A 22,889-nucleotide genomic window follows, 5' to 3' on the forward strand; every position below is an offset into this window, starting at 1 on the left:
GCTCAAGAAACATAACTTTTTCTCAATGCCTGTACACCCCCTCCCTAATACTCCCTAATGAGCAACTGTGGCAGCTAGTAGGCACAGGAGCTTAGGGGTCAGGCAGCCAAGTCCTGGTGTAATAAGCATGCTTCATTTTCACCAAATAATCTCAATATTCAAATAGTTCAGGCTGACAGTGTCTGCTGATCACACTGCTCGCCCTATGCAGGACAAATCCCTCCCCACAAAGCATGGGTTTCTTGGGTTTGAATCACAGAATCGCAGACTGGTTTGGGTTGGAAGGGACCTTAAAGCTCATCTAGTTCCACCCCCCCTGCCAAGGGCAGGGGCACCTTCCACTGGACCAGGTTGCTCAAAGCCCCATCCAGCCTGGCCTTGAACACCGCCAGGGGTGGGATATTCACAGTTTCCTTGGACAACCTGCCCAAATAGGCAGGTTGTGTGCTGCATTAGGGACAGGAACATGGGGTGGAGGACCCCAATGAAGTACTTGCTTGACTTTGAATTCCCGGAATCTGTACCTAGTGACTTTTTTTTTGATCTCTTTAATTGTGATTTTTCATTTAGTGTGTAGGCAAAACCTCCATTTTAATCTTGGGTTTGTTAGTATCCTAATGAAATTCTGATCTTTCCTGAGTGGTAACTATTAAAGCAGATAGTACAGAAATAAATGTAGTCTCTGCAGTGAATTTGATACTTCTTTTTGCTAACCAGGAAAATACTTTGTGTGGGCATATAAGCAATTACATTATTTCAATTTCATTTACCCATTTTCTTAAATGCAGAAAACTAGTATTTATTAGTTAAATGACAATGCAATAAATAACCTAGGTCTCTAAAAAGTAAGGGTTATCACTAAGTTGATTTGTTCTCTGAAGGAATTGATTTCCATGATGTTATGTCTAGTTTAGAAGTTGGCCTTATTGTCCCTAGTGCCGTGGGTATGCGTCTACAGCACAATGTGGGACTGGACAGAGACACTGGAGCCACCTCACTGGTGACATCTTATCAAAAGGCAGTTGGCCACAGTCAAAAAGATGGGAAAGAAGGGATTAAACTGGGAAAAAATTCTTCCTTGGACTTCTAAAGAAGAAATGAGGGGCACTGGTGAGAAGTACGAGTAGTTCTTAGCAGTCAGGGAACTTGTAAAGAGCATGAGGGAAAGTAGGTCTTCAACAAGGAAAAAGGAAGGCAAACATTAAAAATTATGGAGGCAGTGACTAACTGTTAAGAATGTGTGTCCAAAAAAATTTAATATCAGAACTATTGGGGGAAAAGCTATTTAGGGCAGTGCTTGGAGGCATAATTAGGAGCTTTAGGATGGAAAAAGGGAAGAAATCTTGTGGCAATTTCAGGAGTGAATCAGCCCAGCGGCATAGCACAGGGTTACTTGACCTCTTATCAGCCAAGCCAGGCCTCTGCAACATGGTGCAAGAGATGTCCCAGCTGGAGGTAGGCTGGGCACGGTGCCCCTTGGTCCAGCCTCCCTCCCGATGGACCCGCTGTGCATGGCATGTGGGACACCCCGCGGGAGTGTGACTGTCCTGAGCCTAGGTGCAGGGCTCCTTCCCTGGATGAGGGCAGGTCTGCCACCAGCTCCCCGCCAGAGGGATGCAGTCATCCCCGTTTCAGACTGTAGGACACAGGGGAAAATGCTTCATACTGTGGCTGTAGGCAGGGAGCCTCTGACAGGGCTTCAGGAGAGCTCTGCAGTGAGGGAAGCAAGCTGCCTTCTGAAACAAGAATGCGAACTTCTGTTTGTGCCAGATTAGCTGACAGAATGGAAAAACCTGTTATTTATGATTTTATGCAATACCAAACTTCTCCTGCCCTTCCCCCTCCGATGGCAAAGGGAGAAGTAAAGGCATCTGAAAGACATATATGATATGCTTGCTCTGTTCCTGACCTAATTTTTGCATGCTGATGAACATTCTGCAATGTTTTTATTATAGCTATAATTATATTGCAATAAGGGGAAAAAACATTTAGTGAACCTAGCAATCATGGATTTCTTTTTTAGTCATGCAAAATTACTGCTTAGCAACTGCACATCAGCCCTAGAAAGCTTATGTAATGCAAAGGAAGGAGGGTTAGGAAACACATTGTGGATTAAAGCAGTTGCTGAGCAAACCATGTAAGGCAAGAGCGGCTTCTGCTTCAATCACATGCTAGCAGGAGCGTGAGTAAATGGCAGAGGACTTCTGAGAGCAGAGCATGAGAAGATGGGTGCAGGGCTTGTTCTTGTATCTCCAGCAAATCTCCTCAGGGTCCCCCTTCTGCAGCATTGGCCTGGTGGGTGCTGTAAGCGCTACCTCCAACAGAATCTGAGGACCCCGGGCTGATGTGCTGAGAGGAAGAAGCCTTACATATGAATCAAGTGATTCAACTCATTTTCAGTTCTTCAGCATGCTCTTTCTCTGCCTCTGGTCATGGGCATTTCAGGTTATACTGTTCTCCAGAGCCCTTGCACAGACTGATCATTTCTTCATGCAAGCCTGATTTGCTCTCTATGGGATCTGGGCCACACCATAGGTACTCTTCTTGATGTCACCTTCTGTATCTCAATATGGACAGCACGATTCGTGAGCTTCTCTAATGTCTGTTGATGATTTCATGGTCAGAATAGCTTTTTTTTCCTTCTTATTGAATCTCTCCCAAGAGTGATGTCAATGAGCTGCTCAAGGAATTTGTTTAAGAGCTTTTAGTTAGGTACCCTTTCCTATTTCTCATGCAAGGATTTTGTCTCAAGGACATACGTAGCTCCTTGTGCTACTCAGGTCTTTATCACTACTCTGCCTTGGTGGATTGGAGCAAATGATTCTTAGGCCTTTGGGAGTCTTTGATTGATGTATTTCCTGAGGCAATTAGGCATTGTTTTGAAAAATGCATTTGGCAGCCAACCAGGATTCATTTTCAAGCACTATGTTGCCTGTAATTTCTGTTTCTTGCTATCAAGCCTGGAGTTCTAATGTTAAGCTTTTTCTTTGCCTCTTTTTTTTCTTTTCATGCCTTATTACTGTGCCAGTAATGCAAATAGGATTGTCCAAACTATTAAAATTACTCATTTTGTAGATTAGTATTCATAAAGTGGTGTATTCTAAAGCCTACTTGAAGGATCACTCACTAAACCCAGAAGAACTTAGCACAATGCTGTTGCTCACTGCTTATCTCTAGCACCTACCCTGTTCTTGAAAAGGGGAAGGGGAGAAATTCCTTTAATTGCTTTTTGTTCTTTTATCCCTTTTCATGTTCTCCAGCATCATGATGCCGGACATATGTTGTTTTTCCATGTAATAACTCTCACATGACATCTTCCAATAAACTGCTGGAATTCAGGTACACTGGGATTGCTGCAAGGTGGGCTAGACACCACCAATATGGTGCAGTACAAATTACCTCACAAAAACAGATTCAAAGACCAGCTGAGCACCTTTATTGAAAGTAGGCAGAGGCCAATAATCAAATACATGAGGAGGAGTCATAGCATCTGTCACACAGTTCCCTAGGTGAGTTGCAATGACACATGCAAATCACTTCCTCACAGAAAACTGTGAACTTCTCCTGGAAGTAGTTCCCCAACCAACACATACACTTGCCTTTCACAGGAACGCATCATTTCCAAAAGTGTCAGAATACAGTGGATACGTTGGCTTTAAATCTTGTTAAAAAAATAAAATAACAAACAATAGTTGATGTGCAGCAGTCCAGATGCTCACCGTTCTTAATAATTTCAAATATGGTGCAATGCTGAGTACCGCTCCTTCATGCCCCCTCACTGGAGGAAGAGTTGTGGTCTGCCCGTGGCTTACTTTGAGGTTCTCTCTCTGTAATGTAAATCAAGAAGTGCCTGGCTGAAGTTACAGTGAAGTAACTTAGCATTCCCTGATGATGATATTGGCAGTGAAGAAGGCTAAAGAAGGAGTTGGATGTACTGCCATGGAAAGTGTGGGCTGGCTTGTTCCATGGTCTCTGTCCTTGGGTTGAAAATCTCTCCCGGCATTAGGAGGAATCTGACATTCTCCTTCTCTTGTGCTGGTGGGAGGAAAACCTCCGCTAATGTTCCCCTTTCCATCTGCAGCTGTGATATCATGTTTAGCCTCACTTCTAAGCCATCATGTCACTTTGCTAATCGTGTTAATTAAGAACAGAAAACTAATCTGCCAACGCACCTACACCCAAGTCTCCTTCTGTTACTTCAAGGGTGAGCTTTGACCTAGCTAAACTCCACCTCCTAACACTTCCTTGCCCTCCAGTCAAAGACTCCATTCCATATCACAAATGAAGAGGCAAATATGCTTTGGAAGGTGAGGGTAACAAACCGAATGCTTTGTTTCACCTAACAGATGCCAGCTGAGAGCTTCCCAAGCAGCTGTCGCTGCTGGTAGGTAGTGGTCAGCAGCACTGTGCGGGTACCACCACTGTTCGTAGCTGTCACCCTTAGTGGTCTGAAAGAGGCCAGCATGGTTTCAGTGGGGCATCCCACCCTACAGCTGCCCACTTCTTGTAGGAATGTTAATTGTGTAATGGGATGGAAGGCAGTTAAGCTGTCTGCTGGTGAATGTTTGAAATGTACATGGCAGTTGTATTGTCCGCATCATAAAGTCATTTAAATGGCCCAAACCTCCCTCTTTGGTTCTTAGTCTGCCTGTAATTACTTAGAGATACTAAGAAGAACCTAGTAGTGCAAATGTTATCTTCTCTCAGCTGATGTCTGCTGGATGGCGCCAGTGGTCTGCGTACCAAAAGGTGACACATTGATTTTTCTTTTTTCTTTTTTTCCTTATTCACTGGCATGCGAGTACACCAGGAGCAGAGAAATGAGGCTCTTGCTGCGGTCGTAACCTCCCTGGAGAGCCAGCAGTCAGTGTGTAACATCCCTCCCAATACCCATCCCAGTGCATCACCAGTGTCCTGCAAGTGCCGGGGGCACGGAAAGAGAAGAAAGGAAAGATATTGTAAAGTTTTCAGAGTTGATTATCTTAAGCGGCCAGGAAAACTGATTAAGGAAAATGGTCAGATGGAGTATTCTCTTGTTTCTTAGCAAAGGTGGTATGGATTGGCTGGATGCTGAACAGAATGGCACATATCATCTAGACACAAAGGGCTGCTGGTGCCACAAAGCCACTTATGTCACACTTCAGCACGCTGTAAGCTTTTGTATGTGAATGCAGACTGTTTGCTTGAAAACAAAATGCAAACGTAAGAGCCGTGCGGCAAGTCAGTGTAGATGTGGCCTTTGCTGCCAGGAGGATGAATTTCACAAGTAGGCTAATCTGAAAAATAGACTTTGTTAAGAATCGCTAAGCTGGAACTCTGCTCTGTGTTTCAACACCAGTTTCTCTTAGGTGGCTGCTACCTGTAGTGCTTCAGCTCCTGCATTGCTTGCGTTACATTTACATTGCTGTGCTGGGTGTTTACCAGGATATTCCCCCAATTGTCTTGAGTGTGGTGTTTTGAACTCCTGCTAAATCCCACATATTGGTGAGTAGGGAAATGTGGAATTTGGCTTCATGTGTAACCCCGAGTACAAAGTTAGTGTGGGCTGTCAGAGAACTGGGAATGACCTTCCACATTCTGCCCAGCATGTTGTCCCAACCAAATGGGCCTTGATGCTGCAAGCCCGTAACCCAGAGCTACCACATGCTGCAAAAATATACTCCGAAAGGGGTTTTTTAATACTTCAGTTATCACTTTGAAGGTGTTTCTTGAGTGGAGGGTGTGGTTTTGCTCATCTGTGTTATCAGTTACACTGATAACAAACTTACAAGCTTGTCAGTTCCCTGTTGTTCAACACAAAAGGAATGTGGCAAAGATTCGCAACCTGCCAAGGAGGCAAAATAAAATTGATGTGACAAGTGAGAGCTACAGACCAGGAACCAAGAAGTCAGTATTTTCCACTAATTACCAACAAAATGCTCTGTGTGTGCTGGCAAAAATCCCAACAAAAGCAATAAAAGTGTGTGCTCTGGCATGAAGTCAGTCCCGGGTGAAGCACACATCAACAAGTCCAAGTGTGTCACGCATAGGAGCAGAAATCCGTCCCTGGGAGCTAATGGACAGCATGGGTAGAGGATGGTGTTTCCTGCTTTAAAATGCCATAATGGCTCAGATAGCAGAGTGAGGTAAATGTTGACTTTTTAAAGGCAACCACTGTACCCCTAGGTGAGAGGGATGCTTTGCAGAGATCTCTGTTAAGTGTTTTCTTGGACCAGTGAGGGCACAGGGAGGGGAAGAGGTGTGTGTGAAAGGTCCATGTGCTCTGCCACTCGGCTTATTTGCAGAATTAAAAAGAAAATAAACTTGTTTCTACATGTTTTCCCACCTAATACTAGCAATGAGAGAATCTGCACCTTGCAGCTAGGCATCCCAGGGCTCTCGCCAGGGTTGCAGAGGTGTTCTCAGGATCACCAAACTTACTGCAGGTGTGATGTGGGATGGTTTAGCTCACCTGCCTCATGACGTGGGCACTCCACAGCAAGCAGATGATGTCTGGATGGATGCTTGTGCTCTCATCCTGTAGCCAGGACTATTTGGGGAATGTGCCATGGAGTGCTCCATGTTCCAGGAGTTAATTGCCTTTGTGTTTGGGAGTGGTGACATTGCAAAAGAGTTGTAGTCAATTATGCCTTTATGGGCCAGCAATCAGAGAAGAGCCTGTGTCAGTTAAGAGCTAAAACGTGATTTTCACCATCTGTTTTTTTTCCTCCCTGTGAACTGGATTAGAGAAGCAGCTGACGAGTGCAGCAGCTTCAAAGCAGTAAAACATACTTCCCAAATTGCCAGCTCTTCTTTCCACTAGCTGTGCAGTGGAGCTCCCCTCAACTGTCTTCAGGAAAACTCTAAACAACAGAATACCGGCCAAAATGTGTCAGACCTCAGAGGAGCTGAACAAGCAGCTTGCTTTTATGTAAAGCTAAACTGGAACAGTGTGCGCTGCAGTTACTCCAATGGAGAATTGCTTGCATTTAAAAACAGATGTGTATTTAAACACGTAAATGTGTGCATCCAGAGATATACTTCAGGCTAAATGCTGCCTGTGGTTCCAGTCCTGAAAGGCAATGCATGAAACGGGGTATGAGTATGATATGATATCGTATGCATGCACTGCAGGAAGTCAGGCAATGCCAGGCTTTACTTTCTGCACTGGTAGTAACTCAGCTATGTACTTACAAAAGCAAACCAGCATCAGAATATGTACTCAAAATGTAATATGGTTATATAGTGCCATCGCTAAAGGCAGGCACTCCCAGGAGAGTACTTTGGTGCCCAACGTTTGTTTAAACATTGCCTTTATGTCTCCACTGTCAGGATGTGGCAGAGCTGTCAGTGCCCACTTTGACACCCAGGCCACCCTCTCTGCCCAGGTGTACAATCAGCTGCCAGACTTTTGTGGTTTGTGGGGTTTTTCTGCATCTGCAGAGAGAAAACTCATGCCTGGTGGCTGCAGACTACATTCAGAGTAGGTAGTCATGGGCTGTGCCGGACTGAATGCGTTTTCCAGCTGATGACTTGTGCTGCTGGGAAAGGGCAGTCACCTAGCTGCATCCAAGAGTGAATGGAACCTTCCTGATGACAGAAGCAGAGTATCTGAGGAGTCCTGATGTGCAGGCAAGTCTTCATGGGGTGATGGACCAGCAAAGCTCTTCCTTTGCTGTCCTCGCCATTCCAGCACGGCTCGCACAAGCTGCTGTGCTGAAAGCGTGGCCTGCAGGAGCAGGGCAGAGCAAACCTCACCTCGCATCTAACAGACTTGTCCTCTTTTGTTGTCTTGTTTGGCTCTCCAGCATGACTCACCTAGGTCCCAGAGATAAGCACTAGTACTCAGATAGGAGCCCTAGATACAACTTTCTCAGGGATGATAGCTGGAGTTAAATTTACTACTGCTTTATTCAGCTCTAGGACTGGTTTCCTGGAATTTCCATAACAGAAAGGCAGTATGTCGCTGCAACCTTCTTACTGATTCCTCTGACACTGGTTAGCTTGTGCCTGTCATCTCACCCGATGGTGTTTTCAGTTACTGCTGGTCTCCATTCTCACTGCTGCACCTGCCTCACTCAAGCTGGGTAACTGAGTCTCCGTTGCCGGTGCCATTTTTGTGTGAGCAGCATGACTGTGAGGGCGATGCCTGTTTAAAGGGGAGCAGTGTTTCTCCTCACCTGCAGTAGGTTAATACTTGTGCTGCTCACCTAAGTGTGTATTTTGTGGTTGCGGTTTCCCTATTTGACTGTGGACCTTTTCTTTGCTCTTTCTTTCCAGACTCAAGTCCTTTTTTCAGAAGCATCCTTCTGATTAGATAAATGCACACCATGTCTACTATATGTAACCTCTGTAACTGCAGAGGTCAAGATCACCACTTTAGAGTGAGCTTTCAGTATTTTTAATTCCTTTGGCCTGTGTAATAGAAAACGAAGATAAGATACACTGAAAACAAGTTTGCTACAGGCATCCATGAGGATAAAATGTATTTGCTAGATGGCTGAGGTGCATTTCAGTATGGAAAACTGCAACTTTGAATTTCTTGATTGGTGGTATTAAATCCTCTCATCGATATGTATTGGTGTGCATATTAATGCTTAGCATGTTCTTATGAGCTCTGGAATAAACAGGGGGAGTACAGTCCATCGGCATCTCAAGACCGTCGTTAATTCTTTGAATGCATTTCTTCCCGAAAACATTTACTCCCCCTGCTTTGCCCTTGCTAGGGACTGTTTGGGGTCGTTCTGAAATGCCCGTCTTGTGCCCACCGCATCTTTTTTGGCCATCTGTTGCCATCTGGTGGCAATAGTGCTGAGAGGCCAGGCTCGTGTGAGATGGCTTCCAGCGGGAAATGTGCGCCATACTGTCTATAACTAGGGGCAATCTGGTAACAAACACATGGGCAAATTCACAAATTACTTCTCTAGCCATCTGCTTTCTCTTATCCAGTGCTGCCATAATCTACTGTCACCAACAACGCCATTTTTCTGATACCAAAATGCATTAAAAAATGCATATACAGCATTTGGAAGCTAAAAAACCCTAAATGAACACTGTCGGTTTTCAGCTTTTGTGCCCTTAATTTCCCTGTTGCACTATCTATGTTTTCTCTAATATTTTTATTAACTTCACTTCTGCTTCCCCATGTAGGTCCTGCAGCCATGGGAGCCTCCTGCATCTGCTCTTCCTACTTGGGCCTTGCATTTATGCATGCAATTCTGTGACAAAGATTTTGGTGAAAATCTTGCATTCCTCACTGTGGCAAAAGCATTTGTAACATGGCTCTATGATATCTATGATGTGCCAAAGAGACCTGCAGTAGTACTTGTTCATGGCTGGCTTCCTTCAGGCTGGAGCGAGCAGAAGCCCTGGCAGCACTTGTTCCTGGGATGTGAATGGAAGAAGTGATGCCCAAAATTCAGCAAGCGGTGAGTTCTGCTTCTTTGCAGTCAGTGTGAGTGAGACTGGCCTGCCATTAGCACAGTGGGTAGTGGATTTTTCTGAGGTCGGGGGAGGGCCTCATAAACCAAGTCAGAAAGCTTGTTGTCGAGATAGATGTGAAAAGGGTTTGTCTGTGTGGGAATAAAATATTTATCAAGAAAAATCTCTGAACACTCTGAAGGAAAAAAAGACACCCTTTGCAATGGATCAGATTCGGGCACTTGGTACAGCTCGTCCCCTCCCCTTGCTTTTTCACCTCGGTCATGACAGGTCACATTCCACTGTTAACAACAGGCAGCATTCACTTCTCTGTCCATATTTAACCGCAGGAGCTTGGATTGCCTCAATTTTTTTTTGAGGAAGCAGTCTTGTTTCTCTGCCAGTGAACGTTCCTTGCAGCCAGGCTGTTGTTCCCCAAAGGCCTTCTCCAAATACCTGCTCCTGCCTCTTCCAGCATGAGCTCTGACTCCCAGCCAGTGGGCAGTAGCAGGCTCCCAGGTTGGGAGGCTGTGCTCAGCTCAGCTGCAGGAGAAATAACCCTTTGCTAAGGCTGCAGACTTTCTGGGGCTCCTACATTGTCTGGATCCTGACAATTCCAAGCAGACAGACCTTTATTTGAGGGGGACAGAAACTTATGCTACCCAAGAGCTATAATTTGCAAAAGAGTGTGGTAACACTCTCCTCCATCTGTTTCAGAGTGAACCTGTCTGCCTTGGGTGGGCAGGAATGCTTTCAGAGGCCATGAGAGGATCTGGAAGGGGCATTGCCAGCATTCCCGCAATGCTTCTGTGCAATTGTATCTCCGCTGGTCACGGCAGCTGCCCAGCCCAGGATAAAGGTTGGAAGCAGCCAGCCGCTTGTTTGAAATAAGATAGCTGCAACAATGGGAGCTGTTGGCCAAGGCACAGGCCAGGAACAAGGCCAGAGTTGTGTAAATGGAGAGTTTTTACTGGAGGATAGATGTAAATGCAGAGGCTGGATGCTGAGTTAGTGGAGGGGGTGAGTGATGGGGACTGATTTAAAAATAACTAAATAATACAGGCATCCAGCATGAAACACCAAAGCAGCTGGCTGACAGCACAGAGGGTAGCCAGAAGAAGTAGAAAGTATGTCTGGTGTCACCCAGAGGCAAAGCTAAGCAAGGTTTTTGTGAGGAATGTTTTCTGGAAAGGAAATTTGGAGCAGTATGTAAGAATGGTTGTGGCAGGTCACCTAGTGCCATGTCCAGGGAAAAGTGGAAGAACAGCTTAAGCATTAGGCAATATATCCCCAGGACACCAGCCCACAAGCCTCCTGGGACTTGTGACTCTGTGAGTTCTGCGACAGACTTCTTAGAAGGTTTTTTATTTAATAGCATGAAATTAATTTATCAAACTAATTTTTCTGAACACACACACACACACACACACACTTCTGGCAACCAGACACTCCTGTGGCACCAAGTTCTACTGCAGCCACACTGTGTGAAGGAGTGTCCTGGTTAAGCCTCCCAACTCTAAGCTTCCCTCAGTGCCCTCTACTTTTTTGCACTGGGACAGTGAATGAATCCAAATCTGCCTTCTCCAGACCATTTGCGATTTTACAGACCCCAACAAAGCTCTTTCTCTGGCTTCTTGTCCAAACTGAAGGTTCATACTACCAGTTCTGGGTATGGAAGGTGGTTTGTACCATGGATATCACAGTCACTTTCTCCTGGGCCTTTTCCAAGCCTCTTTTTGAAACCAGAGGACCAGAACTGCAGGGAGCACTCAGGACATGATCGATTTATGTTTGCTTCATCTCTCCTAGAAACTGATGGAGTTGCTTTTCTCATGCTGCTGAGCATTTCACAGAACCATCTACCTCAATTGTATGATACTGGTGAGCTCAGAGGAGGTGATTTTGTGTGTGTGCGTGTGTGTATATATATATTGTTGGTTGTTGTACAGTTGGTTGTTTTCTTTGCCTGAATAACTGTTATTATGAAACACGCCATTTTTTCACTCCTTTTCCAGATGATCTATGGAATAATCAATAAAAATAACAATAATGTGCAAGCACTTGCATGCCGTGCAGGAATCCACTGGATCTGCCATTCTATAGAAACCAATCATAATCCTACCATTTGCCTATCACAGCTCAGTAAGTCTATAGGTATCTATGGGAGGGTTTTCCCTCTTTCTTCAGGTTACTTAGGTTAGTTAACAGCTTTCAAGGGGAGAACTCTATCGAGTACCTTCTGAAAATCCCAGTAGGTTCAAGGAGATCAATCTCCCTTGAACATACTACTTCTTCAAACATTGCTCATCCATCTGTGAAGCAAAGGGAGCAGCCTCACCCCTGTGTGCAGTCTGTCATGCATCAGAAATAAATGACTGTGCTCTGTTTTCCTTCAGAGAAACAAAATCCCAAATCTGGGAAGTTGCTGTGGTCACAAAGGGTGGGTCTGCAGCTTGGGATGTTTCTGAGATCTCACCAAGATGTTCAGTTACTCTACAGATAATTCTTTCTTTCTTTATATGATGACATTGTTACTTATGAAAATGACCTTTTGTAAACTCCAGGAGATAGTTGCCTGGTGACACATTGTTCTCCTGTTTCCAGCCCGGTGGCGCAGTGGCTCTCAGCTGTCATTCCCAAAAACAGGTGCTGTAAGTCTATACCTCAGTGGCTATATTTCGCCAGCACCCTGGCAGGAGGCAGCACAGCCCTCCTCTAAGGAGACCTCAAAGGCGCTTTGTGCGTGCATCTGTCTGTGTGACTGCAGCAAGTGGGAGCTGGGATGATGAAGGTCCATCGCATACTCCTCCTCATCTCTGCAGGTAAAGGTGTTCTAGTCATTGCTTTGAACAGGGGTCAGCTCCTTCCTGAGTGTTCAGGACCAGGGCTTTGCATATACATCAGTATGGGCAAATGTGTGGGCTGGGAGCAGCTGATAAGGTTTTATGAACACACCAAATCATTTAAACGAGAGCTTTGGAGTGCACTGGTAACAGCTCAGATACTTGTAATTTCCGATACCAGATATTTTGAAGTAAGAGGATTTTGTGTTTAATTGTCTTTCTGTCACCTTTCTGCCGTGCTTGCATGTACTCTAGTGCTACATGTATTTCAAATGTGTGAAAAGATCTAGTAAATACGGCTTGAAATGTAAAAATTCATTACAAGAAGTTTCATTACATTGTGGGACTACTGACAAGGAAGTAGAGTTGATTTGCAGCTGTATGCGTTGTAGAGGGATAATTATTTCTGAATGGTCCCCTGAAAGAATGAGTATTTTGTGATCCTAAAAACTTTTCACTAAATTCAAGCAGTATACTAAATTCCTACCAAGCCACACCAAAAGGTACCCATGTGAAGGATTTTGATTGGATTAATAAAGCATAGCCAAGAGTTTGACTTAGATATGATGCTTTGATCATAACTTAAAAGTTGAAAGATGACTCCTGCCCACCCCAGCATGGCTTCCTCTCAGGTGAAGCAAGCAGTGTTTGTCTGTGGCAGACAGCTTTTCTTGGTGGCATCCAAGTATTTTAATACCATCTCATGGCAGGACAAGGCCAAGACAGAATCCTTGGCATCTCAGCTCAACTATATGAAAGGAGCTGACGAAAAGTCAGTTAGGAAACAAGGGGAAATCCTGGCTTAGCTTGGAGTTAGCAGCAAAATTCTTGCTGACTTCAATGGCCCAGGATTCAAACTGAGAGAGGGGAAGGCAAGGATTGAATCTGCCAAAAATGCTTGCAGTGAGGCTCAGCTGTTCTGTTCCTTCTCACTGCCTGAAAGAGGGGGTGCACACAAAAACATCCCAAAACCTCCCTTCCGTTTGCTTGACTCCTCTGTAACAGTGAAGCAGCTACAGTCTGAGCACATGAATGTGCCTGCTTGTTCTGCAACAGGCTATCTGGGTTTCATCTGCATTTCTGTGAGATAGGGACCTGAGCCCTCACCCCTTGGGAGTACAACGCACACGAAGCAAAGCTGCTACCTGCCATTTTCACCTGTGATGCTCTTACCAAGGCTTTTTGCATAGCACTGCCAAGTCATACTGAGCAGTCTATGGGCAGAGCTCTCCAAGGACAGGTTGAGACCTTCCCTGAGGAGAGGGAAATAATATGAGACCACATGGTGAATGGTTTCCTTCTCTCTCACCACAAGCACAGACTGAGCCACTCTCGTCATGGAGAAGAGCTCTGCTTAGACTTCAAATGCAAGGAGTCTGGATGGTGCTTTCACCTCATTGCCTTCTTGTGCTTGGGCCTGTCCTTTAATGTTACTGTTACAGGCAAGTCTGTGGAATTGAAGGTGGAGAAGACAACATAAGAAATCCCTGATTATGGGTATTCTCTGCACTTAGCAGTCCACAAATATTGCATGTAAGCACATTCATGGGTTGGGAGGGCCTGGGGAAGATTCCTAATGCTCAGTTAGATGTCCACAGTCATGGCTATTTGTTTTTATTCATCTCCTGGCTGGACACTGTTGTTGCCTTACTCCTAAACTGACCTCCAGATCAGATAGGAACTTACCCCTGCTGACAGTATTTGCAATGCACATAGTGCACACCTGAAAAGAGGAGTCACACAGGACTCCACCAGCCGCTGGCTGTTGATGGCATTTCCTTCATGCCCACCATGGACTGACGGTGCTGTAGCCTGTTCTCTGTCCCACCTCACTGATGCCACCCCTGCTGTTCTGCAGCTCGGCTGGCCCTGTGCTACGAAGATGAGACTCGCCTCGTTGAGGACTTATTCAAGGACTACAACAAGGTTGTGCGACCAGTGGAGGACCATCGGGACGCTGTCGTCGTCACTGTCGGGCTGCAGCTCATTCAGCTTATTAGTGTGGTACAGTATGAATTGCTGGCTTATGTGATAGTGCCAAATGGTGTCATTTTTCTAAGGAAACCATTTTTCTCCTTTAATCCTGATGTTTGCTGCTACTGCTTTCTCTTCCTTTTTTTTATTTTTTTTTCTTTAAGGATGAAGTAAATCAGATTGTGACAACCAATGTACGCCTGAAACAGGTAACTATAAATATTGCTGACCATTTCATCCGTTTCAAATGAACGCATGGGACACAGCCAGAAAATAACTATTAACTGCTGTGTTGGACAGGTGGGTCAGCTAGTAGGTAATTTCTTCTTTCTGGGGTCTCAAGAAAAAAATGCACTAGACGCTAAAGAACCTTAAGAAAAGCATTTTGTATTGTATTTCTAACAGTAGACTTATGGTATATTTATCTTTTTTATGTATATGTATATATATTAATTTTTTATAAGCCTCTTAAACCAAAATTCTGGTTAATGTAAAAGCTTAGCTGGGGATCTCAACAGCATATGTTTATGCTTACCTGCATATCCCAAAGCAAGGGAGGTGCTTGTTTCTAGGAAGTACTCAAACTACCCCCAGAAGTGCTGGAAGAGGCTCTCAGTGGCTGAACTCCTCCCTCTTTAGCAATGGACAGATGTCAACCTCAAGTGGAATCCAGATGACTACGGTGGCGTGAAAAAAATCCGCATCCCCTCAGACGATATCTGGCGGCCAGACCTTGTGCTTTACAACAAGTAAGGGGTGCCGGCTGCCTGGGGAGGGAGGGCAGCGCTGCCCAACGGGGCCGCTTTCCCACAGCATCTGGGCCAGTGAGTACCATGCCTCGGACCAAGCTTCTCCAGGAGCAGGCACGATGACAGTGGGAGGACCAGTTGGTCTGCAGCCAGAGAAATCCTTTTGTGACTATGTTAATTGTGCTGCCCATATTGCTGTTAATGTCCTTGTTCCTTTTGCAGTGCAGATGGTGATTTTGCCATTGTTAAATACACCAAAGTCCTCCTGGAACACACAGGCCTGATCACCTGGACACCACCAGCTATTTTCAAAAGTTACTGTGAAATTATAGTCACATACTTCCCATTTGACCAGCAGAACTGCAGTATGAAGTTGGGAACTTGGACATATGATGGTACAGTGGTTGTTATTAACCCGGTAAGCAAGGAGCTTGTAATTGGGAAAAGCAGAAAAGAGCTGAATATGTTTGTAGAGAAATCTCAAATTTAGAACGGAATATAACCTTGTTTTGACTGAAAAGCAAGCATGTGCTACCTGTAAATTATGAAAGCCCTATTTGTAGATCTAGCACAAAATTTCATGGGTTGGCTTCTAAAATTCTGCATATGCATAATTCCTCTGCCCGAACAGTCTCCTACCTGTCTGTGCTTTGACATTTTTGGGGGAGGGTGGCAGGGTGCTTTCTCTCTGCTCATGACTTTCCATTTCCAAGGACTCTTTCCTTGCCCCTTCAGGTATGTCTCCTATCTGTAAATATTTAATCAGTCTTTCTCTTTAGTCAACTATCCCTAACTGTTTCTGTAAAATATTTAGTTGAATGCTGTGCAGAGGATGATATTCTAAGGCAAAATAACATAGACAAGAGTTGTTTGTTCACAAAAATGCAGGAAGTGCCTGAGTTATTGGGAGCCCTGTCCCTGAGCGACTGCCAAGTTCTGATTTTGTTCAGAACATCGAATGTTCAGAATTTGTAATTTTTTTGCTGTCAGGAGAGTGATCGCCCAGATCTGAGTAACTTCATGGAGAGTGGGGAGTGGGTGATGAAGGACTACCGCGGCTGGAAGCACTGGGTTTACTACGCTTGCTGCCCTGACACCCCCTACCTGGACATCACCTACCACTTCCTCATGCAGCGCCTGCCTCTTTACTTCATTGTGAATGTCATCATTCCCTGTCTGCTCTTCTCCTTTTTGACTGGATTTGTTTTCTACCTACCCACAGATTCAGGTATGTAAATTTATTCATTCTACTGCCATAGAAATGGCTCTTCTAACAAGTTTCTGAGAAATTCTCAGTATTTGAAATCACCAGACAACTCAAAGGGCAGCACTTACTGAAACTGGACGTTTCGGCTCAAAACAATGGCTCTAAACATTCTGCAAATAAAGAGTAAGTGCTGAAAGCTGAAGCTGTTGGTATAAATAAGTTGGGCTGATTTCCCACAGAAATAACTGGTTAGCTACCCAGATAACTTCTGCAAAATAAAGATTTAGCTGGCTGATTTTTATGATTTGCCATAGGTAGGCAGTTAGTGTGTTAGTATATCACACAGTAAGTGAGCACATGGGTGACTGAGGCCCTTTTGCACTGTGTTAGGGCAGAGAACTTACATGTTCACACACGTTATCTTGTGTACAAAGAGTATTCTGGCCTATTCAGTCTCATTTGTCGCTGCTGAGCAGCTCTTGCTCCCTGCAGCCATTTGACTGTTTCATTCTGCAGTCATTCTCTGCTTCATTCGTTTGACCTTGTGTCAGCTTTTCATACTGCTTAACTTAATTAAGCACCTTCTACAAAATACTTGATGGTTGGGTTTTGGGTTTGGGTTTTGTGGTTTTTTTCAGTGGAAAACTTTATAGAAAGTTGAACTGAATAGAAAAGCAGGATGTGTTAATCATGTTTTGTGGTTCATTTCTGACATCCTACATACTGGAAGATCTCAAATAGAGTCTGACCTCTGGTGTCAGATGTGATTTTTGTCTGCCCATGTAGCCCAGCATGAGCCTGCTAGACAGTAAAGCCAGTGAACCCCCAGGGAGCTGTGGAGCAAGCACTAATCAGGTGCACACATTTCATCATTCAAAAGGCACAGCCCGTGAAGTGCTCCTGGCACTTTCCATATCCATCACCCGTACTTCAGCCCAGTCATAGCTGGTGATTCCCACCTTAATGCTGGAGCTGATGTTATGTTAGGCACTCAGGTTTGTCCAGCCTAGTTAATGCTTTGGTTGCTGGGAGAGATGGTAGCATTCCAGATGAACACACATGTACTTGTGTGAATAGTGGTCCTATCTTCTCAAATCAATACTGTCTGTACTGAATGATAAGAGAAGCAATGGTATTTTCTTTTTCTTTTTTCTTTTCTTTTTCATGGTAGGTGAGAAAATGACTCTCAGCATCTCTGTCCTGCTGTCTTTGACTGTGTTCCTTCTGGTCATCGTGGAGCTGATTCCTTCCACCTCCAGTGCAGTGCCTCTGATAGGCAAATACATGCTGTTTACAATGGTGTTTGTCATCGCTTCAATCATCATCACGGTCATCGTCATCAACACCCACCACCGCTCCCCAAGCACTCACACCATGCCGCACTGGGTCAGGAAGGTGAGCTCCATGGCTTTGCATGTTTCCTAGTTTCCACCGAGCACTCCATATTTTATTGGCAGGTTTCCTAATAAAAGTCAACAAGAATTGGAGAAGTAAATGCATCATGTTAAATCTCTCTAGGCGTAAGAGCCAGTGTTTACTACTTTGCTGTGCATAAAGTCAGCAAGACTGCTAAAGTGCTCCTTTAAGTAACAAAACTTTCCACTGGGGTAGTCTTGCAGAGAAAACAGATGAGGCAAAACACAGGCAGCCGAAGGTACAGGGAAAAGAAAATGTCCAGCTGGATTCAGGCTACATTTCCTGGTCTAATTCTTCATCTGACTGCAAAGCACTGCTGCCTGCCAGTGGCCAAGTTTGCCATCCAGCGTGAGTGCAGAGCACAAAGGCCATCGGGAATGTCTGTGTTCAGCAGCCCATTTTGCATAGCAAAAGCTATGATCTTCTCTGTGTTCTTCCAGTAAATACAGTTGCTCTGCAGTCCTTGGGAAGCAAGGAGATCTTTGCACAGTAGTCTAAATGGTAACCACAAGATGTAGAAAAAATTGGTGTCTGTCATTACAAGTTCTTTGCTAGGGAGACAGTACCAAAGAGGAGCCATTCAGTCATTCTTGCCTTTTTTTTATTATGCCTGGGTTCATATTAAACCATGACATGAACAGGAGACTGTTCTCTGTGTCTGTAATTATACTTTTAAGGCTGCTGCTTACATCAGATTCACTCTGCAGCACAAACAAGCCCTGCAGAAGGGAGATTTCAACAGACAAACATTCCATGTGCTTAAAAATGCTCTGGCAGCAAGCCTGTTACTCCAAAGGAGATTACTGTAAACCTTATGTGCATTTGTAATAGCAAAGTCAAATGTAAGTAGCCAAAAGAGATCCTTTGTAGTCCATTCTTCAAGACAGATTCATAAGCAATATGTTCCAAATTAGATAAGATTGATAGAGCTCTGTCAGCTTGCACTAGCTGAGGCTCTGCTCCAGGGCATCACACACCCTTCCATGGGTAGATGTTGGCTATATGGCAGGGGGAAATGGTTTCCAAAAAACGTGACAGGCCTGCAGGTGACTCCGTCTGCCCCAGGACATAAGGCTGACAAAAGCCTCAGTGAGGCTGAGGCACGGGCCGTGACAAACTCAGAGAGAATCTGTAGTGGATCCAGCGCGGGAAGCATTTGGGACCAGAGAGGCTTGCCTTTGTTCAGTACACAGCTGCATCTGTAACACAGCCCCACAGACCAGCAAATGCTGTCTTCTCCCTCTTTGTTTTCAGATCTTTATTGACACAATCCCAAACATCATGTTTTTCTCTACAATGAAACGACCATCCAGGGATAAACAAGACAAAAACATTTTTGCAGAAGATATTGATATTTCTGAAATTTCTGGGAAGCCAGGTTCTGTGCCTGTCAACTTCTACTCCCCGCTTACCAAAAATCCAGATGTGAAAAATGCTATAGAGGGAATCAAGTACATTGCAGAAACGATGAAATCGGACCAAGAAGCCAGTAATGTAAGGCATTCTTTGAGCATGATTCATCTCTTGCTTTCAAATTGCTGCACCTTTTTTGTTGTTGTTGTTGGGGTTTGTTGTTTTCAATTTTTTGGCAAAATATCCTTGCCTCACAAAAATACTCCAAGCACTGGTTTGACTTTAGCAGGGGACAGTCTTCTCTCCTTGATTTAGTTAACAAGGAGCGACAGAGAATTTTTGCAGATGGCAATTGAATCTTGCCCACCCCACCCCCCCCCAAAAAAAAAAAAAAGAAAAGGAAAAAAAGTGTCAGTGCTAAAGTTTTCTAACTGTGGTATGTGAAGCTGTGGAGATGGAGAGTCTGTGAGAGCAAAGCAGTTTCAAGAACTGTGAGCCAGTTCCAAAACACATTCCTCTTGTCTCCCATTTAGGCATCTTCCCCTGCAGTAAGCAAGCTCCTGTCACTTGTGAAAGCCAGGAAGTAAGCTGAACTCTGAAAGGCTGGTCATTTTACCTGAGAAGTGTTAAACATAACTTACAAATTTTAATTCCAATTTTGAGGAGGTTTTGGTTTATTCCAGAATGCTACAAGTAGTCCCTGCAAGTGAAGCATGTCATGAGCTACTCTGATTACTGACTTTTTCCACATTGCAAGCCAAAGGATAAATATGTGTGGAGTCACATATGGCAGTGTTCCCCAGGAAAACCTAGCTCTGCTGCCTTCTAGCACATTCAATGTGATTAACCCCCTTTTTTGTTTCAATTATCACAGCTCATGCAGCTTTTGCATGGGTAGTTCAGTCCTGGTACTTCACCTTTCTAAATGATCATAGCCCTTTGCTGTTGAGCTGCAGGCTAAGCTGAAGATGGGGAGAGAGTTCTCCAGGACAATAATTTGGCCTGTGCTCTTGAAAAGGATGCGCCTCCTTCCCACGGACAGGATTTACGCCATGGTGTTTTTTCCTGTGACCAAATTCCTGGAGCATGTGGAATGGCTTTGGCTGTAGTCTCATGTTCCTCATGACTCCTGTATCTCTCTACAGGTCAAGTCTTACCCTCAGCAGGGCTGGCGTAACTTCAGCATCTCTGGGCTTCACTTCCTCCTAGACTTACAAAGAGGGTCTTCAGGTTACTGGCAAGTGCTCCATTCGGAAGTTGAGCCCAGCTGCTTGTGTCATCTGGGCAATGTTGATATTACTTCCAGTGGATTTCAAAAGCCGAGTTCCCCAAATAAACGGAAGGTTGTGGCTTCTGAAGGCTGCCACTTCATTGCATTCACTTATGAACACCTTAAAATAGTGACCTCTTATCAATGACCTCTAAATTACAACAGCCTCTTCTACTTGTGGGGCAACTAAGGCAAAAGTAGAGGGTGCCTTAGGCCAGTACACGTCACTCTGTAAGGCAGAGTTATAGGGTGGAAATCCCAGCCCTGCTGCACTTGGCACCTCACGCTCTGCTCACTCTTACAGTGCTGGGTTCCTACCAAAAGCATCAGTGGAAACGCAAGTGGTTCACAGTGTCCCATAGCTGGAAAAAAGACTAAAGGAGCTACAGAGAAGGTTTTCCCAGACCTTAGAGTGTATGCTAGGCATGGAAAGCAGGGACTAGAGCTAAATTAATGGAAATTGCTTAGATATCCTATGGGAATTAAAAAGCAACAGAAAAATAGAAGGCAGTTGTGCCAAACTAAGCATTTTGCTTTCAACGTTTTAAACTCTCTTTCAAAAGCAACCATTTGCTTAAAAATTAAGCTTTTCAACATTTCTTTTTAATGAAATTGTTCACTAAATTGCTAGGGTTGCTAACCAATTTAGGCTTGAAACTTGAATTTTTAGGTTGTTTAGGCTTTCTGAACAACTGACCTGCCTTTGAGAGGAAAATAAGTATTTTTTGCATAGTGGAACTTCAGCAAGAAGCTTTCTGTTATTCAAGACAGTAGATTACAAGTAATCCCATAACCAACATGGCTCTGCAGAGACTTAGCCATCTCCTTTGTTTCTTTCCCAGGCTGCAGAAGAATGGAAGTTTGTTGCGATGGTGGTTGATCATCTTCTCCTTGGCATATTTATGCTAGTTTGTATTATAGGAACATTAGCTGTATTTGCTGGTCGCCTTATTGAATTAAATCAGCAAGGATGAACATCAACTGGAAACTATTTGCTAGCCTGGTCAGCATCTGAAAGCATCTCAACCATCAAAACCTGGCCAGCCTCTGAAAGTTTCACAGACAGGAATCGGTCCCTGCTGGGAGAGAGCAGGGATAATAAAACGTAAGGCTCCATACTTAGCACTTCTGAGCTGCTGCTCAGTGGCATTTCGTTGCTAAAAAGCAACACTTGCCTTACTGGCAGGCTGAATGGCTGTCAGCCAGGTTTTGATCCATTTTACCATTTATTAAAAATGTAAATGTATTAATAAGACTGTCTGACTCTGTAACGCACAGATACAATTCCAGTGAAATCAATAGCAATGTAATAAGCTTTAGCTGAGCTATAAATCTGTATCCAACTTTAGCATTCAAGCTGGTTTCAGTATCTGCTCTGTGTTTTTTGTATTGGCAGCGTCACAAATGACTCCTCTTGAAACACAAGATGTAGCCAGCAGAAGTATCTCAAACTCCATGATAAAGCACCAGATTTTCATTCACAAATCTGAAATGACTGTCATATGTGACTCTACCTGTAGCAACTCTTGATGCAGCAAAGAGGGAGTAGTATTTCTTACTCTGGGAAGGGTCTAGCCTTAGCCAGTTGGGTTCCGCAGGTATTTTTTACTACCAAGTCCGTGGTAAAGGACTTGTAGAGGAGAACTTTTATGCCCTGTTTTATCACTGAGCCCTCCTTTGTGACCATCAGGCATCCCAATGACTATGCTGCAGTTGCTGCCCTCTTATTTCTACCTGCTAATACTCATTACAATAAACTCCACATTCATTATGTATTAATGTTCAGGATTTTCAGTGATGTTCTGCAATTGCAGCCTAAGTGAAAAGTTTAGGCTGGAGGAGAAAGGATGGTATTTGCAAGATAATCTCTGTACTCAGCCTGTTCTGTTTCGGGAATGTTGGTTTCAACTCTCCATTTTGAGCGATGGCTAATGTTGGGGGCAGCTTTGAATTTTGGGTTGCTCAGTAAAACAGCTTAAACAAATTCTCTCTGCTCCCTGAAAACTGTCCCCTGCCCTGCTGAAATAAATCCTGAGCATTAAACTCAGACACACCACCACAAAGATCATTCCTAGGGAAGGTGTGGATCTCGGCTTTCCTTATGTATGACAAAACGACAGGACACCTCCTCTTCTGAGCAACACAAACAATAGCCCAAACTTTACCCAAATGTTGAGCAGCAGCTCACTCTAGTGGCTAAAACAAAGTAGTGCTGCTTTTGGCCAAGCAGCTTTGGGTTTGAGCAAATACTCAGCACGAGCAGCAACTCTGTGTGTGTTTCAATAGTACAGAGTGGAAATACTAGCAGTGCTGCCTATTTTTTCTCAAAAATAAATAAGGAGAGGTGGGGCAGCTTATGGAAGTTACTCATCTTTTCCAGCTGGTTGTCCAAGCCAATACAACTACTTTGCTAACAGCTGTAAACAATTTGCTGTGAGTTTAATAAAATAATGAGTACTGTGTTAATGCTGTACAGGAATGTGTCATGTCTGCAAAGGACAGGCATTTGGAAGGCTCTATAGGGAAAATCGGGCACTTGTGCAATACTTCCATCATTGCGTAGCATTTGCTGGACAATATTTTGGTGAGCTGCAGTCCTAAGCAAAGCAGTTTGTCTGTGGCAATCGATCCCTTGTAACACTCCGCTCAGCTCTTACTGTTTAGATGATGGTAATCTT

At 44.3% G+C, this 22,889-nt stretch overlaps 1 protein-coding gene across 1 annotated transcript; it reads left to right on the forward strand.

Moving 5' to 3' along the window:
• Positions 1 to 12,181: 12,181 nt before the first annotated feature.
• On the forward strand, positions 12,182 to 21,185 carry CHRNA1 (cholinergic receptor nicotinic alpha 1 subunit). Its single transcript, XM_030487055.1, has 9 exons — positions 12,182 to 12,221; positions 14,101 to 14,246; positions 14,381 to 14,425; positions 14,856 to 14,965; positions 15,188 to 15,383; positions 15,956 to 16,193; positions 17,344 to 17,567; positions 18,843 to 19,082; positions 21,054 to 21,185. The coding sequence occupies exons 1-9, from the start codon at positions 12,182 to 12,184 to the stop codon at positions 21,183 to 21,185; spliced, it is 1,371 nt and encodes a 456-aa protein (XP_030342915.1).
• The last annotated feature ends 1,704 nt before the right edge of the window (positions 21,186 to 22,889 follow it).

Source organism: Strigops habroptila, chromosome 5 (genome assembly GCF_004027225.2).
Source record: "Strigops habroptila isolate Jane chromosome 5, bStrHab1.2.pri, whole genome shotgun sequence".
Taxonomy (NCBI): Eukaryota; Metazoa; Chordata; class Aves; order Psittaciformes; family Psittacidae; genus Strigops; species Strigops habroptila.